Below are 17,900 nucleotides of genomic sequence, written 5' to 3'. Positions count from 1 at the left end.
TTTATCACCGGCACTGGTCCAGTGCCAATACATTCCCATTAATAGACAGGTGAAATTTACAATATAGAAGATTAAAAACTAACATATTTAAATAAATAAATTAATAATGATAAAAATTACAATCTTATTTCAAGAACTATACATATATTTATAGCATATAAAATTATCTATATAAATAAAATGAACTCATTTTTTCCCCGTCATTTTGACATTAATAGGATTAAAAATCAAGATATTTCATGCAAATATAATATGCACAAACGGCAGAACAATATCTGAGGTGTGTTATAGGCTTATTATTTCTCAAATTCCTCGATAATCTTAGATTTCTATACTTTTTCTGCTGAGAAGTCACGGCCAAAATCGGTTAAGATCAATGGAAGTGGTAAAATATTTTCTCTCTAATAAATTCCTCCTCCCCCTGCCACCACTTAACACCGTTTGGGGATCGTTCACAAGGAACAGTTGAGAAGAGAGCACCGGTTTGGCTTCGTAGTTCTTTCATGTGAAGTTATTTAAAATCACTAAACTAAGCTGCAGTGCTTTGTGGCGTAGTGGTTAGCGTGCTGGACAATTCACATTATATTTTCACGTTTGCGCCGACCTACCGTAGTCGTTTTTTTTGTTGTTTTTTTTCCTAAACAACTGGAATGGACTTTTCTTGGTGGCCGAACTGTTAACGTTGCAGATGTTTGTTTTTTTTTTTCACACTTTATTTTCCTACTTTTACTCATGACTCCGGGTTTGATCCTTCCTACTTACCTACCATAACATTTTTTAAAACTCCCCCCCCCCCCCCGGAAACAAACACTCGGGCAACGCCGGGTACCCCCGCTAGTATACAAATAAAGATGCATTAAAAAAATGGTTAACATACCTTAGGTACAAAACAGGTAAATAAATAAGAGGAAAGAAACCTAGGCATACAATTCTAGAAACCCAATATAGTCTAAAGAATTTTTAGTATTTTTTTTTTTTTTACACACACACACACCTCAAGGTAGAGCACCGAGTGTAATTACACACAATAACTTCTTTTTAATGTGTTTTGGCAAACAAGGGAAAACATCTTCAATTTAACAGCTTTCTTAGCCGGAATAAGTATATCAGAAAAAACTAAAGTAAAATAAAATATATCTGTACCAATAATGTAGCGAAAGGAAAAATTTTGAAATTTAGGTTAGTCTGAATCAAGCATGGCTTTTTGGTTTGACCTTGAAAATCTGAGAATATAATTTTGCGTGTTAGATTGAAGATTGACGACACTCAACTACAGTTTTTTTCTCAAAATATTGTAGTTGTTGATTACCTTAGGAAATCTGCCAACATACATTCAACTTCTGGATGTTCACGAAAGTATTTCTCATTTCTTCCTCTGGTTATTATCTAAAAGAAGAAAAAAGGAACAAAAATTAAAATCTAGGACCATATATCAATTCAGCACATCTTATAGTCGGAACTAATATGTTAAACATCACAGTGAGCAAAATTTGGTACCTGTCCTGATCCTACACATCACATTTCATGTGCTCAGTCAATGAAGGAAACATCTTCCAAGAGGGAGGCAATTTTAAATTTGCCTTGCTCTAGAAGGATTCCTTCATTTCCCATTCAGTTTCTCTTTTTTGGGAAGCTGGATTTTCTCCAGATTAACAATTGACATTGGGCCTAACTCTACTCTTGAGGGGAGGTAAGTAAATAGGTTACTGTATCTGCCCTACCTATTACCATGTCTTTTCAGATGTAAACAAAAATTTTCAAATTGATTTTATCTTAGAAATATCAGTGGGCGCCTGGCTTTGCTTGGTTGCAAAATATGCTTATATATATTTTCATTCATGCAGATTTTGTATTTATTATTACAGAGAAAATTCTATTAAAAATTATATATACAATTATAAGGATAGTGGGACAGTACTGATTTCAAGAACCCACTTAGCTGCCCGATCAGGATAACGTAAAGTCATGGAAAGCAGGTGACTGATGTAATATGGAAGCAAACAAAAATAATTCGGTTCATAGTTTCGCATTTCATTGTGCTGAGCAGAAGATACATCTGGGTGCAATGGTCAGGATAATCACCCAATATGGACACTGCTCGGACAGAAAAAAACTGCAACGTACTGTCTGTAAACTGCAAAGAAAACTATGGTAATATATCAGACTCTTTATTCAAGAAACAGCGTGAATGGTGTTCTGAATCAGAACACCTCAAACGGTAAGGATTACTATAATAGACAGCACCTGATCGTCATCAAACTACTCTCCAACAACCAGCAAAAATTAATGGGAAAGATCATAGGTAGAAGAAGCAGAGGATGTCAGCAAAAAAACATGTTGACAATCTGAATACCTGGGCAACAGTGCCTCAAGGGAGATGGATGGATGGAGAGCCATAGCAGTCAATGCCTGTACTAGGTAGGACACCACTTGAATGAATGAATATATAAGATATATGGATATAAATTTATTATTTTTTATTATTCCTTTGGATTTTTACTTCTGGATACTGAACTTTTACCAACATTTTTTTTTGGATTTTACCATCTTTGGATCTTCTACTTTTCACTTTCACAGGAAATCATTTTCCTTTTTTCCCCCCATTACTCTGTCTCACAATTTTTTTAACTTTTACGAAGTAAGCTCTATGGCTCACTTACAGTTTCATTAAATACTTTGCAAGCAAAATCTGATTCCGCATATCATAATTTAGGAATTTAAAATTTGTGATTTGAAAAAGTTAAATTTCAAATATGGAAATTTTATTGTATGCAAGACAAAGAATACAGTATAGTAAAATATATTTCGTTAACACATAAGTTTTCAATGTTCATACATCTCCTCAGAGGAAAAATATTAGCAAATATTATAAAAGGTTTGCACCTGATTTGCTAAAGGTAATAAACATAGAAAATTAAATGCTTTTAAAGTTTTTAAATCATTTTAGCTACATAGAATAAAGGGAAATTGGATATTGATGATGCAAAAAAAAAGAAAAAAAAAAAAAGGATATTGAACTTCAAATCAAAAGTGTATGCTAAATCCTGTAATGGAAGCTCTTGGTAGTTGTTCATTGTAGCAATGTTTACGAGTTAGCTGGAAAGCAGGCAATTGGAAGAAAGTTCCACAGGCGTGCAATTCTAAGAAAGAAGCTTTGTTTGTGGAATCTAGGCACAGACAAAAAGTATGGGAAATTATTGAAAGTGGTTTCAGCCAGACAAGTGTTTTTCGTGAAAATTTGGCGAGGGAGGACCAGAGATTGAAGCTCAGATGAGCACTTGGCACGAAAATAACAATAAAGCAGAGACAGGCTCGCAAGTCTCTTGTATGGGAAAGAGGTTGCAGGGAAGAGAAAAGGGCATCCCACTAAGCTACAAAGTCTATTTTGAACTCTGTCAAGGCAGGATAAACTGCTTCTAACAGCTCCTGCCCAGATGTGGCAACAGTACTCCATCATTGGCCACACCTGGCTTTTATATATTGCATCAGGAATGAGATATCTACTAGAGCGGTAGAAGAATCCTACCATTTTTCCAGTGACCTTGGCAACGGATTTAATGTACGTGTTCCATTTCAGGTCGGGAGCAAGGGTCAAGCCCAGAAGCTTGTCAAAACATGAAGCCTCCCCAAGATGAGAGCCGTTCATTTCAATTGATGCCAGATTGGCATCAGAGCGTTGATTATGTAAAGATAAACGCTTGGTTTTAGATGCATTAAAAGTAACCAGCCATCTCTTCTTTCCCCATTGTATCACGTGCTCAAGATCAGAGGAGAGAGAATCAGAGAGAACTTGGTCGTTTACGGTCTTTGATGTTCTACCATAGATTGTAGTGTCGTCAGCATAAATGTCTACAAATGATGTAAGGATGTGATTTGGAAGATCATTAATGTAGATCAGAAAGATAGTTGGGCCCAGGATGGACCCCAGCATTAATACTGAGTTACTTCTATGCATGCACAAATATACATTTATACTTTTAACAATGTTATTTTTTGAAGTTTTTATATGCTTAGCTTAGATGGTAACGATTAGTCCTGAAGTGCTAAATGTTTTGGTTTTTATTCTAGCTGATCGCACCCAAGTCACACATACTCATATTTATTTACTTTTAAAAGCACTACCATATATTGGGTGCAGTATAATAATCAGTAGAGTATTGGTTTTAGATACTTCTACAGTTTAAAGCCCATTTTTCCTCGAGTTTCGCTCGGCACCGCCCGGCGAACGACAGAAACCGCCAGATTATACTCAATGAGCAAAATAGAGACACAAGCGAGCAGACAGTAAAAATTGTAAGAAAAAAAAAAAAAAAAAAAAAAAGTGCTAGTGCACTGCAGCCACTGCACTAGCATTTTTTTTTTTTTTTTTTTAAATAGCGCAGAGATCAGTAAGTGCACTAGTATTGCACTTACTGATCTCTGCGCTATTTTTTTAAAATCGTATTTCCAAGTTTAAAGTTTTATGATATGTTTTTTTTTTTATTCAATTGTAAGGTTAAAGTATAGAATAGTTACAAAACACCCTTCCCTCCCCATGTTAAGAACGGCCTTTTAAATAATAACATTATTTCAGCACGGATCATAAGTGCACTACTGCAGTAGTGCAGTACTGCACTAGTACAAAAAAAAGGAGGGGGGAGGAAGAGTTTAAAAGGAAAAGAAAAGAAAGCCCCAGCATAGTATAAACACCCCCAACCTCCCCATGTTAGGAACGGCTTTCGGAAAACACCCCCCCTCCCCTGGCCATGTTAAGAACGGCTTTCGGAATAAACATCCCCAACTTTGAAAGCCGTTCTTAATAGGTCGAGGGTGTTTATTCTGAAAGCCGTTCTTAGCATGGGGAGGTTGAGAGTTTTATTCCAAAAGCCGTTCTTAACATGGGAGGTTGGGGGGGGTGTTTATTCCAAAAGTTGTTCTTAACATGGGGCGGTTGTAGGTGTTTCTACTACGCTGGGGCCCACTGAGCAGGTCGTAGAAAAAATATCAAATTAACTTTCCAAGCAAACAAAAAAATATATTTGTTCACTAATTCAAAGAAACACATCTTTTATTACACCCCCACCCCCACCTTCAAAAAATTAAAAAGTAAATAAATAAAACAGTAAAATTTATTAAATTATTTCGGGTAGGTTGTTTTGTTTTATTTTTATTTATTTTTTGAATTTATTTTTGACTTCCATTGCTCAAAATAAATTACGTGACTGAAATAAGAATTAACCCGCATATCACTTTAGTGATTGTTTAATCATTTAGTTAAATAAATAAAATCACTTCCACATTAAATCGATAAAATAACATTAAGAATCATAAGGTTTTAAAGTTCAATCTAAAATTGCAAAATTAAACAATAAATAAATATAAATTTTTTTTCCTAGTGACACAAAAACGTAAATACATTTTGTTTGTTGTTGTTAGCAACAACAACAACAGCAGCCATTTCTTAAAATTCGGTTTGTATAACGGCATTAAATGCATCCATATAAATTTCCCGTTTCTATCTTACTTTGAAATGGTTGAGTTTTTCTTGTTGGGCGTTGCTCAGAGCTCCCAAATCGGCGGCGCCATGTTTCAAGTCATATTTTTCCATGCCATGAGGTTCCTTGTGTTTAGGCTTCGAATCCATTTATAGGTTTTCAACAATTTTAACTTGACAATAATACGAAACTTTGCCTAATTAACTTCGGCCTAGCTCTAAAAATCTGAAAAGATGCAAAGTTAGGTCGAATTTAATAAGACAAAGTTTCGTATTTTCATACTATTTTTTTTTTTTTTTTTTTTAATTTTTTTTTTATTATAAATCCTCCTTGTATTCAATGGTTACATTTTGACGAAGATTGGGAAATAAAGCAAAATACTTCTAGAAAAAAACCCTATAAATGTTATGGCATTTATTGGGTAGGTTTCTACCAGCATTTTGTTTAATTTTCTATTTTTGAGCGAGTATCAAGACTCCGAAGTAGTGACCCTGACCCTCTCATGTCGCCCATTTTGTTTCTCGTTCTCACGTAACATTCGACACTAATTGTTCTCGAACTGATTAAACGCTTTAAAATTAATAAGAACACTAAAAAAAACCCAAAACTTATGGAGATTGTGCAGTTAGGCAAACAAACGACGAAGGGGAAAAATCTTCTATAAATAAATGTTACCATAGTCATTAAAAGTTACTTTTCTATCTACCTAGCTGTTTTTTTTTTTTTTTTTTTTTTTTTTTTAAATAGTTTTAAATGCTCTTTTTTTCTTTTTTGGTACAGTTTAATCAAGACATTAAGAATTGAAAAAAAAAAAAAAAAGAAGATATATTGCACGTACCCGTTATGGAACGAAGTTTTCAGAAAAAAAAATGTCACCTAATTTCATCAAGTAGTTTTTTTTTTTTTTTTTTTTTTTTTACAGCGAAAAAACAATGTGTTATGATACCGAGCAAAAGGTCGATATTTAGGAAGAAAAGCTAGTATTAAAGATGGGGAGGGAGTGTCGCAGCTTTAACTGGAGTTATCTCCCCGTGGTGTGTTTAACAAATTCTATAATGGCTGAGTTCAACGCGCTCTCATAAGAATGTATTTTTCCGCTGTAAAAAAAAAACAAAAAAAAACTACTCGATCAAATTAAATCAAATTTTTTTTGGAGATCTTCAATCCAAAACGGATACGTACAATATAAACTTTTTTTTCGATATTTTCATTTTTTAATGTCTTGATTAAACTGTATAAGTACCTTTTTTTTATCTCAAATATTCATTTTTTACAAGCTGTTAGCCAACAAGATGGCGACTTAGATTCTTCTTCAGCTGTTCTATTTGTAGTATAAGATGTTCGCCGTCTCATAGTTGCCAAAATGTAGAAATGAAGAAGATGAGAAATCTCATTCCAACATTAAAAAATCAACTTTATTGGTTATCTACGCTTGTAAGAATTAGGAAACGGGTTAGTTGTTAAAAAAGTTTCTTTGTGGAGACATAGATGAAAGACTAGACAGGCCTGTTGAAAGGGAGAGAGTTCATGTGTGTGTTGGAAGTTAGTAGTCAGAGCATGCATCCATGTATGGACGGGGGCAAAAGATTAAAGAGTCCCGTGGTAAAAAGTACATGTGTGTACTACATGTGGTGATCCATGTTGATTTGTTTGTATTCATGCTAGCCCAGGCAAAGTCGCACTCCAACAGAGGGGTGTGCTGTCAGCAAGAGCCGAAAAGAAAGAGCTAGTATACTGCCGGCTTAATATTATATAAACTCAGCCATGTGACTGAGAGCTGGCTTCTGATTGGATATGCTAGGAAGGAAGCGTATTTCAAAATTTCCAGCCATGAGAATTTACTCCTGCTTGTGATTGTTGCAAGTAAGTCTGCTACAAATTGTTGCCTTACAGGGCGTAAAAACAGAATATTTGAGATAAAAAAGAGCATTCAAAACTACTTAAAAACACAAAAAATAAGCCAGGTAGGTAAAAAAGTTAACTTTTTGGGGGCTATGGTAACATTCATTTGCTATATATTTGATTTTTGACTTTTTTTTTTTACAGTTATTGGCTTCGCTGCACACAATCCTCAAAATTATTTTTAATGTAGAAAAGTAACTTATATAGCATTTGATAACTTTTATTTGTTACATACTTGTTTGGGGGGACACTTTTTCGTTTTGTTGTCTATAGTAAAACATGCACAATAAATGCAGATTAAAAAATAGAAAGAAAAATATCTATGATATACATGCCGTGATGAAGTGAAAATATATTCTAAAAATTACAATTACATAAATTGATCAAGTAGTTTTACTTTTTATAAAGAAAATTATTTTTAAACAATTAATGGAAATTGTAAGCATTACAACATAAATCTCACAAGTTTGACTTATGTGGAGTTATCTCCCTTTGTTTGTTTTTTGTTGTTTTCAAAATGGCGGAGAAGATAGCTGCTATTCAGTTAATTATAAAAATGGATTTTCTTATTTAAAAATAAAAGTACTTGATCGATTTATATGAATTTTGTAATATGATATTTATGTTTTGTCATGGGTACGTACATCATATAGACTTTTCTTCAGTTTTGTTTTTAATATAGAGGGAACCATGCAGATTATGATTGAGTACCACATTTAGAGCATGTTTTCACAAAGAAAATGTACTAAATGAACCATTCCATGGGCCTTTTGACTAGGAATAAAGTGTATTATCTGTTCTATACTACATTTCATTTTTCTGTCCTCAATCAATGAATTAAAGATTCTTCTAGACTGAAATAGCTTTTATTTTTGTCCCAGTTAAGAGTGCCCATTTTGGGGAAACTGGATCCCTTCCTCTATTAAAAAATGATCTGTTAGTGTTAAGACGATTAATTGGAATCAGAATCGGGAATTGGAAAAATCAGAACTTTTGGGTATATTGGAATCAATTTCGGAATCAGTATCAGAATTGGAAAAAATTGTACCTATTTTCTGATGCCAAAAACGATTCTTTTGATTGACTTTTTATTTGATTTTGTTTAAAAAAAACTTCTACTACTGACAGTAATGATAAAATAATGAATATCTATTGATTTTAAACTACCAGTTAAACTAAAATCGGTACATCATTCCCCACAAGTGTATTTTTACATGTGAGAAAATATATGCCCATTTTAAATGTGTTTTTATGATAATCGGGGGAAAATAACAACTCTGTAGTTAAATATTTGGAGATTTATAAAGAATCGGAATCGGTAATTGTATCAGAATTGGGAAAAAATAGTGTAAACATCCCATCACTACTAACTGGGCAAGTAAGTAGGGACTTGTAGTGCTAAAAAAGCAAATGGCTCGAATAAGTTACCATCTTTCTTTCTCTGGGTTTATTTTGATACACAAAATATTTTGAACCAATGAAAATTGATCCAAACCACAACAGTAACACGTCTATGTAAAAGTAATAAGCCAGTGTTAACTTAGGAATTCATATAAGACTTAGTCAACAAAATCCATGCATTTGGTTGGAAGAAGTGGAAAGGACTCATGTGATGATGTTGTTTTATCAAGGCATGGTAAATTGTGTTCCATCCACACATGCAGGATAGTCTGAGGCTAAAAGCACAGAGTGATGAGATAAACCTGTCAAAGCTGATGTTGCCAGAGGTGAATGGGTCAAGTAGTTGACCATACAATTGCCGGGGTTAGAACACCTGCAAGAGAGCAGGTCGATATAAACAAGTGAGGCAGATTAGAAGTGAATCAGAAAAGTAATAATAGTCACGAGTCATCGCTGAATCTGCCACCCCATACCCTCCTTCCCCTCCTGTCTATTGATTGAAATGCACACACAAAGCAAGAAATAGAATAATATTTTATATTTTCTTAACAAATGAATTTGTGTTATGAGTTTGTTTTCTTGGCTGATGAGAAACTACTGTATGCTCAACCCAGCTACATCACAATTGCAACAGAATGTAGTTTGATATGATTAATGATTTATTTAACATACATATGTAAGAGGGGATGCATGTGTTGTTTAACCCATGTCTAAGCATCCAAGACCGTTTTTTTTTTATTTTTTTTTAACACGGTGGTCACCACTTATCAAGGCCCGGAAGCCACTCAGGGATAAGGGCTATTGCAAGTACAGTACGTTAGTGTTGAGATTTGATGAGGTGTTTACTTAAGGGGGGCGGTTCATTAGGAATTTGTTAACGTTGGACTTGAACACATCCAAGTTGTAGTCCGGTGGGAAGCAGGCAGACGGAACAGTGTTCCACAGGCGTGCAGTTCTAAGAAAGAAGCTTGTTCATGGAATCCATGTTTTGATTTAGGCACAGATAAAGAGTGGGGGAAATTTTTCACAGTGAATTCAGCTAGACGGGTGTTTTTCGTGAAAGATTGGCGAGGGGGTACCAGAGATTGGAGTTCAGACGAGCACCTGCCATGGAAATAATGATAAAACAAGGATAGGCTCGCAACGTCTCTTCTGTGGGAGAGAGGTTGCAGGGTAGAGAAAAGGGCATCCCCCACTAAGCCACGAAGTCTATTTTGTACTCTGTCAAGGCAGGATAGGCTGTTTTTAGCAGCTCCTGCCCAGATATGGCAGCAGTATTCCATACTTGGCTTTTATATAGATAGAGAATTGCATCAGAAGTGAGATATCTCCTGGAGCGGTAGAAGGATTCCACCATCTTTCCAGCAACCTTGGCAACAGACTTGATGTACGTGTTCCATTTCAGATCAGGAGTAAAGGACAAACCCAGAAGCTTGTCAAAACACGGGGCTTCTTCCAGACGAGAGCCATCCATTTCAATTGATGCCAGATGGGGATCAGAGCGTTGATGATGTAAGGATAGGAGTTTGGTTTTAGATGCATTAAAGGTAACCAGCCACCTCTTTCCCCACTGAACCACGCGCTCGAGATCAGAGGAGAGAGAATCAGAGAGAACTTTGTCATTTACAGCCTTTGATGTGTTGCCGTAGATGGTTGTGTCATCAGCATAGATGTCAACGAATGATTTAAGTATGTGTTTAGGGAGGTCATTGATGTAGATCAGGAAGAGAGTTGGGCCCAGGATTGACCCTTGAGGGACTCCAGCATTAATACTGCAGGCCTCTGATTTTTGTCCATCGACCACTACTCTTATGAGCCTATCGGAGAGAAATGATTTAATAATTGAGAAAACATTTCCAGTTATACCGTAGCTGGAAATCTTGTGAAGTAGGCCCTTATGCCATACCTTGTCGAAGGCCTTTGATATGTCAAGAACAATTGCCCTAGAAAGGAAGCCTTTGTCAAGAGATTCACTAATCCTGTGAGATATAACCGTTAGCACATCTGCGGTAGATCTTGCAGAACGGAAACCATATTGTGTGTAACTAAGAAGATTGTTTCTGCTGAGGTGGTTTACTATTTCTCTATTTAATATGGATTCCAGCAACTTACTCATAACACACAGGAGGCTTATTGATCTGTACTGAGAGGGAGATGACTTATCACCTGAATTCTTAAATACAGGGCATACTGATGAGGTCTTCCAAGGAGTCGGAAAGCACTTCTCCTTAAGGCAACGCTTAAACAGTTTTGTAAGTATGGGAGCAAGTTCTGGTTGAAGCTTTTTTTAACACTATAATTGGGATGACGTCAGGGCCAGTTGCTTTACTGGAATCAAGGTTCTTGATTAGTTTGGTGACCTCATGCACAGATATTTGTATGTTGCATAGCGTGTTCTGTGTTATAGGAGGAAATATGGGAAGTTGATGGCCTTTGTCGCATAGGGTAGAATTAGCTGCAAAGTTCTTTGCAAATAGTTTGGCCTTGTCTGATGCTGATGAGATGACCTCTGGTCCATTGATAATGGTTGGGATAGAACGCACACTTCTGTTCAGGATCCTATTTGTTATTTGCCAAAACTGGTGGGAACCAAGCCGCTGATCAGCTATTTTGGATTTAACAGACTGAGCATATAGCTCTCTTGCACTTTTTATTACTCTTTTACAGTGGTTGCTGGCGTTCCTGAAAGCAGCTTTAGTCTCAGTGCATCTATTACGTTGGTAGTTATGGAAAAAGTGATTTCTGTGCGCGATAGCAGCAGCACATTCTGGGGAGAACCATGGCTGGCTGTTAGGTTTTTGTTGGAATTTTTTAGATTGGTCTATGCCTATAATTAACCATTCGGTTGGATCTGATACTATAGAGGACACATCCTTTTTAAACATGGAATGCAGAGGTAAATCAGATATGAATGTACGGAAGCTGTCCCAGTCAGCCATAGAGTATCAGTATACAGTACGGTTGAGGGGTACATCTGGGGACTTATTATATTTCATTTTTATCTTAACTGATACGACGGAGTGGTCGGAGGATCCTAGAGGAGAATGAACGGAACATGAACATAGCTCAGGGAAAGTTGAGAGAAAAAGGTCTAGGAGGCTTGCATATTGACCAGTAGTATCGGGCACACGGGTGGGTTCGTGAACAATCTTAGTGAGGTCATAAGCAATGGCAAAATCATGACAAAACCTCCCCTCGTCATCTGTCTTATTTGAATGGGTCAGCCATTCCATGTTATGGACGTTGAAGTCACCACAGATGTGGATGTTAGCCGAGGGATGTGCAGACAGGATGTGGTCTATTTTCTCAGATATACTCTTAAAGATAGTAACTCCGCTGTTATGGGGCCGATAGAGTGCAAATATAAATGCAGTGGTGTAAGCAAGTGCAACCCAGAAGCACATATAGGGTAAATTAGGATCTTCTCTAGAGATATCCCCGCCACACTGGAAGCCATCTTTAATGTAGGCACATATTTCATGCCCATGGCGATCTTGGGGGTCAGATCTAGCTGTTAAGTTAGAGTATGCGTTAATTATGAACTCATCTAGGGAAGTGGTTGGCCCTATTCCAGTTTCACTTAGAAAGAATGTCCGGTTTTGTCTCCTGTAATTGGGTTTCAACCTCTGGAAGGTTGGAACGTAGACCCCTGATGTTGGAGAAGGAGACCTGGTAGTAGGGGTCTACGTTGGAAGATGGAGTTCTAGGTTTATTCGAGTTTTTTTTCTGGAGATAATTCATGTAGAGGTTTTGGGATTTGTGGAACAGGTCTGCATACTTGGTTAGAGCAGCACAGAGAGGGAAAGTAAGAGAGAAAAAGACAGGAAAATTTTTTTATTTTTTTTTGTAGCACATGAAAAGGTAAAGCCATAACAATTACTCACTAGTATGGCATCGAGAGGCCCCACCGGAGACTACTGCATGGTCCAGAATCCATTCACCAAATAGCAATACAGCAGTCTCAGTACTTTGCGCCTGCTGATAGGACAGCCTCCTTAGTGGCTAATCCAAGGTTCGGGTCCCTGACTATCAGGTGGATAACGTCAGCCCAGACAAAACGTTTACCTCCAGCATCCTTACTAGTGACATGGCCACAAGGATAGACATAGAGATAGAAAATTTCCGACATCTCAGACTACTGTTCACCAAGTACTACTGACCTTTAAAGCAGCTTTTTCTTCCCACCTTCCGATGCCAAGGGGGTTACAATTATTATGCACATGAAAATAGTTCCATAATATTAATATATACCCCTTACCAGATAGAAAAGAAAACATTGTTCAGATAATTTTTATGCACAATAATACATTTGTTGCTCATATCATTTTGGCCTATGTATTATTATCGTAATTTTGTGGCCGTTAACAAAATCGGATGTTTGGGTAACAAAAGGGTGAAAGAAACAGAATAAAGGAAAAAAAATAACAAAGGCAAAAAAATGAGCGAATAAGGAAGGTCTGATAGTGATTCAATTCAGTTAATGTACAACATAAAAAGAAAAACTGCTTTTATTTTACCAAAGCTAGATTAACAAAGTTAACCAAAGTAACAACAAGTGAAGCATGAATGGTCCTCCATGAGTGCACCGCGAACGAGGCATAAAAAAATTGACTAAGTTCAGCATCCTCCCCCTCCCATTTAGCCTAATAGTCCCCAGGGGACAAAAAAAAATAAATAATAATAATAATAATAATAATAATAATAATAAGAAGAAGAAGAAGAAGAAGAAGAAGAAGAACAACAACAACAACAACAACAATAATAATAACAATAATAATAATAACAATAATAATAATAACAACAACAACAACAATAATAATAATAATAACAACAACAACAACAATAATAATAAAAATAAAATAATAATAATGATAATAATAATAAATAATAACAAAAATAAAATAATGATTATAAAAACACAAAAACTAAAACCATAAAGAACATTATTATTGAAAAATATCGTTGAATACAACGATAAAGGAAAAGATAATTTTTGTTTTACAATATACAAATTGTTGGGTCTTTCTCAGTGACACTAAGGCATCAAAAGATGGGGCTAACAAATAAGGGAATAAAATAATTATATAGACTTAAAAAAAATCATTTTTTGCCAGGCCGATCAAATATCCTTTTTGAGGGCCTTTGGACCAAAGTTTCTTCTTCAAACCTTGCTTGAAAGTATCCTTTTCATCTTATCTCTCAAAGCCACTCTTTTTTTTCTTTAAAATGGGATTCTTTTTTAAGAGTCACTTTGTAGGAATATATATATATATATATATATATATATATATATATATATATATATATATATATATATATATTTATTTATTTATATATATATATATATATATATATATATATATATATATATATATATATATATATATATATATATAAGCGAGATAAGACACTGATAAGAAATCAGATGAAAAATCCTGAAAGATATTACTTGAAGTAATACTTTCAGGGTGATCCTAGCCGAAAAGGAGAAGCTCAATATTTTAGAATAGAGCAATATATAAGTTTAGTGGTTATATTTAAATTCTGAAAAAACAACATATAAACACATATATTCGAATTAAGAATTTATTGTTTGACAAAAGGAATATATAGAAGGGGTTATGTTGATTTCCTTAATCCATGGATTTTCAATAATGGCTCATATCATCAGAGGAAATGAAATGCGGTTAGCAAAATGTTCAAACAATAAATTCTTAATTCGAATATATGTGTCTATATGTTGTTTTTTAAAATTTTAAATATAACCAATAAACTTTATATATATATATATATATATATATATATATATATATATATATATATATATATATATATATATATATATACTAGCTGTACCGGCCACGTGTTGCTGTGGCTCAGTTTGTTAAAATGGAACACATTCCTCAAGAAAAATTGCATTTTGTTCGTTTATTTACTTTTATTATTTTTTGCAATTTTTTTAATCAATAAAAGTTCTTATTTTTTCCCCCAAAAAAAGATTAATTTTTTGCCATAAATTGTTAGGTGAAAGTTTTTTTTCAGGAAAACTTGCACTTTTTTTTTTTAATAGAAATTTGTCAGTAAACGTTTCTCTTTGAAAACGGAATTTTTATTATAAAAAGAACAGATGAATGCTTTACATGAACACTGTAAATAGTTATGTGAATGTAGAGAAAAGTTTGATTCTTTTTTTTATGAGAATGTACAAATTATTTTTTTTTAACAGATGTTCAGAAAATAAACAGAAAAATACTTCCATCATTAATTATGCAAAAAAAAAAAAAAAAAATGTTGATTTAGTGTTTCAACATTTTGCTTATAAATTACGATAAAACTTGCTGAGTATGCGCTGGTTTACGGTTGTTGTAAAAATGGAACGGAAACTTAAATTTCGCTCCGTTTTAATCTTTCTTAATTTTTTAATTGTGCCCCCCCCAAACGAATATAATCAAAACAGTAACATTCAACAATTGTACTTTATGTATATAAAACACAAAATATTTAAAAAAAAAAAGAAAAAAAGTTAATAACGAAAGGGAAATAATTCCATTTTTAAACGAAAAAGTCAGTTTGGTATATCTTTTTGTTATTTTTTACATAAGTCCAGCTTACCATTCACATTGGAAATGTCGACATTTATAGGTTGTTGGGTACGTTTACAACGAATAAACACTCCAATCTACCCATGTTAAGAACGGCTTTCGGAATAGACACCCCTAACCTTGTCAGCATACCCGAAAAGCTATAAAAGTTGACGTGTCGAATGTGAACGATGAGTTGGACGTAATGTAAAAATGTACCGAATTTAAAAGGGAACGAAATTCAAATTTCCGTTCCATTTTTACAACAACCATAAAGCAGAGCATTCTATACAAATTTTACCTAACTTACTGTATTAATGCTATTCTTTTTAAGCAAAAAAAAAGAAAATATTTAGATTTGGCTATAAATTCCTAAACTCATTTCACCCTAAATAATTTAGGTGACTGAAATAGGAATCTAATTGAATCTTTAATTTCCTATATGCAAGAAATTCATTTTTCTTCGAGTTATATCGAATTCATTAATACGGACTGTAGGGGCTTTTTTCGTAATGTTCCTGTAAAAATTATTTTTTATTGTTACAAATTACGATGCTTTATTTATATAAAAAAAGCAAAAATAAATTCTTGCGTTTTTTATTTACTACTGAAAACCATAACTTTAGTAAAGGTATTTTTTGTTTAAACAAAATAAAACATTTTCACTAAGAGTTAAGTAAAAATAATTAGTTCATTATATTCTGCGATCATTATTTGATGAATACTGAAATTTTCATTAAAATTGGTTAATTTCCTGAGTTTTGGTGAATTTTTAAGTAAAGGGAGGGGTCAAAATGTTTATACATTTTGAGCATCATCATTCATTTTGTCTGTACCTACCATTTTTCGATGAATATTTGATAGGAAAGCGACCACGTGTGGTTAATTTAAATTAAATTTCAATCACATGGTTACATCATCAATAATCATGTGATTAAACCCATTGAAAATTTACCGATATTGTAAACACATTCTGTTTACATTATCCTTTTAGTGATATCACATGCAGTGTTGGCAACTGAGATTTAAAAACACCCGCGAGATCAGGAGAAAGAAATCTCCAGAAAATCGCTTTTAACTTTTATCGGCTGAAATTTTCAAAAATCGCTAATTCATCCCCCCCCCACTCCATATTTTAACTTCCTACCATAAAAAAATTATAAATATAGTATATTCAATGTATAAAATGTTCCGTGTTTTCTCACTATATGTTTCTGGAATTATATTGAAGTAGTTAGCTCCCGAGAAGGCTTACATATTTTATCAGCTAGTTGTACCTGTTTTTTCAGAGAGGGTATTTTTTTTTTTTTTGCAGGAAACAAATCATAAACTCAAACTTTTTATAATAAAAGTTAAATTGAAATATACTGCAAATTAAACATCACAATAATGGTGCCACATATTTTGAAATTAGAAAAATAAAAAAACAAAAAAACCTTGTTTTAGCATGTTAAAAGTATTTAGGTTGGTAGATAATTAAATTCTACTGTATTGGCATAAGTTTTTTTTTTTTCTGTTGTTTCTTGCTTTTTACAATTTTCGACTAAATACTTCTAAATTAAGCGGGGTTGCTTAGATCGTATTTTAAACTAACCTTCGGAGAATACACCCCCCCCCACCTAAAATGTACTTGGAAAAATCGATTTTATAGCGGGATTTAAGAATGGTTAGCCGAAAGAAAAGGTGAAAAACAAAACAAATAATCAATAAATAATTGTTACCAAAGTCAATAAATGCTACTTTTTTTTACTTACATGAATGAGTTTATTTTATGTTTTAAAGTATTTTCAAGCGCTTTTCTTTATTTTTTAATCTAAAATTGCGGGTGTGTGGGTGCGAAATATCTCCAGATTTCCTAGAATTCCCTGCTAGATTGCAACCGAAATCTCAAGATCTAGCTGGAAAACTGCTAAATTGGAAACACTGGTCATGTAATGGGGAGCGGTAATAAATAATTGTCCCTAAATAAAAAAAATGGCCTATCGGTACAAAGAAAACCATCTATTTATTATAGAAAAATTAAGTATAATGTTATAATTAAAAAGAAATATATAAAAACGCACATGGGTATAGTAAACATATTATACCAAAACGTGGAAGCCATCCGTCCAGTGGTTCTTTAGACTATTAATTGCGAATGAACCAAGAGTTACATTTATATATATATATATATATATATATATATATATATATATATATATATATATATATATATATATATATATATATATATATATATATATATATATATCAGGGATAAGTACTGAGAAATCCAACGGCAAATACTGATAAATCATGATGCCATAAGTAAACAAATTCTTGGAATATTGTGATCCACTGTCACTAACATCTCTGGTGGAAATACTATGTTCAGAGAAAATCTGTTTCATTGCTGAGATGACCATATTACTTATAGCTAGACCAGTCATCTTCTGTATAATTGGAAATTTGCTGTAGTAATCAACAATTATTATGGTATTCTTGATCATTACAGCAAAACAAATCAGTGCTGACAACTTCCCATGCTCTGCTGGCGATGTCA

The 17,900-nt window shown here is 33.8% G+C and overlaps 1 protein-coding gene across 1 annotated transcript; it reads right to left on the bottom strand.

Moving 5' to 3' along the window:
* Positions 1 to 1,238: 1,238 nt before the first annotated feature.
* LOC145274035 (RIIa domain-containing protein 1-like) lies at positions 1,239 to 5,687 on the bottom strand. Its single transcript, XM_080127220.1, has 2 exons — positions 5,504 to 5,687; positions 1,239 to 1,386 (listed from the first exon to the last, which is right to left on the bottom strand). Exons 1-2 carry the CDS (start codon positions 5,621 to 5,623, stop codon positions 1,306 to 1,308), a joined length of 201 nt encoding a protein of 66 aa, XP_079983346.1. The 5' UTR covers positions 5,624 to 5,687; the 3' UTR covers positions 1,239 to 1,305.
* Positions 5,688 to 17,900: the final 12,213 nt, after the last annotated feature.

Source organism: Euprymna scolopes, unplaced genomic scaffold, assembly GCF_053919585.1.
Source record: "Euprymna scolopes isolate OS-2025 unplaced genomic scaffold, ASM5391958v1 sca250, whole genome shotgun sequence".
Lineage (NCBI taxonomy): Eukaryota > Metazoa > Mollusca > Cephalopoda > Sepiida > Sepiolidae > Euprymna > Euprymna scolopes.
The sequence above is the reverse complement of the archived record's forward strand: the minus strand, read 5'-3'. Positions and strand labels throughout refer to the sequence as shown.

Coding starts and splice junctions, on each gene's coding strand:
- LOC145274035 (XM_080127220.1), bottom strand. CDS start 5,623: ATGGATTCGAAGCCTAAACACAAGGAACCTCATGGCATGGAAAAATAT. Junction 1,387..5,503: donor AAAAACTCAACCATTTCAAA/GTAAGATAGAAA, acceptor TTCTTCTTTTAG/ATAATAACCAGAGGAAGAAA.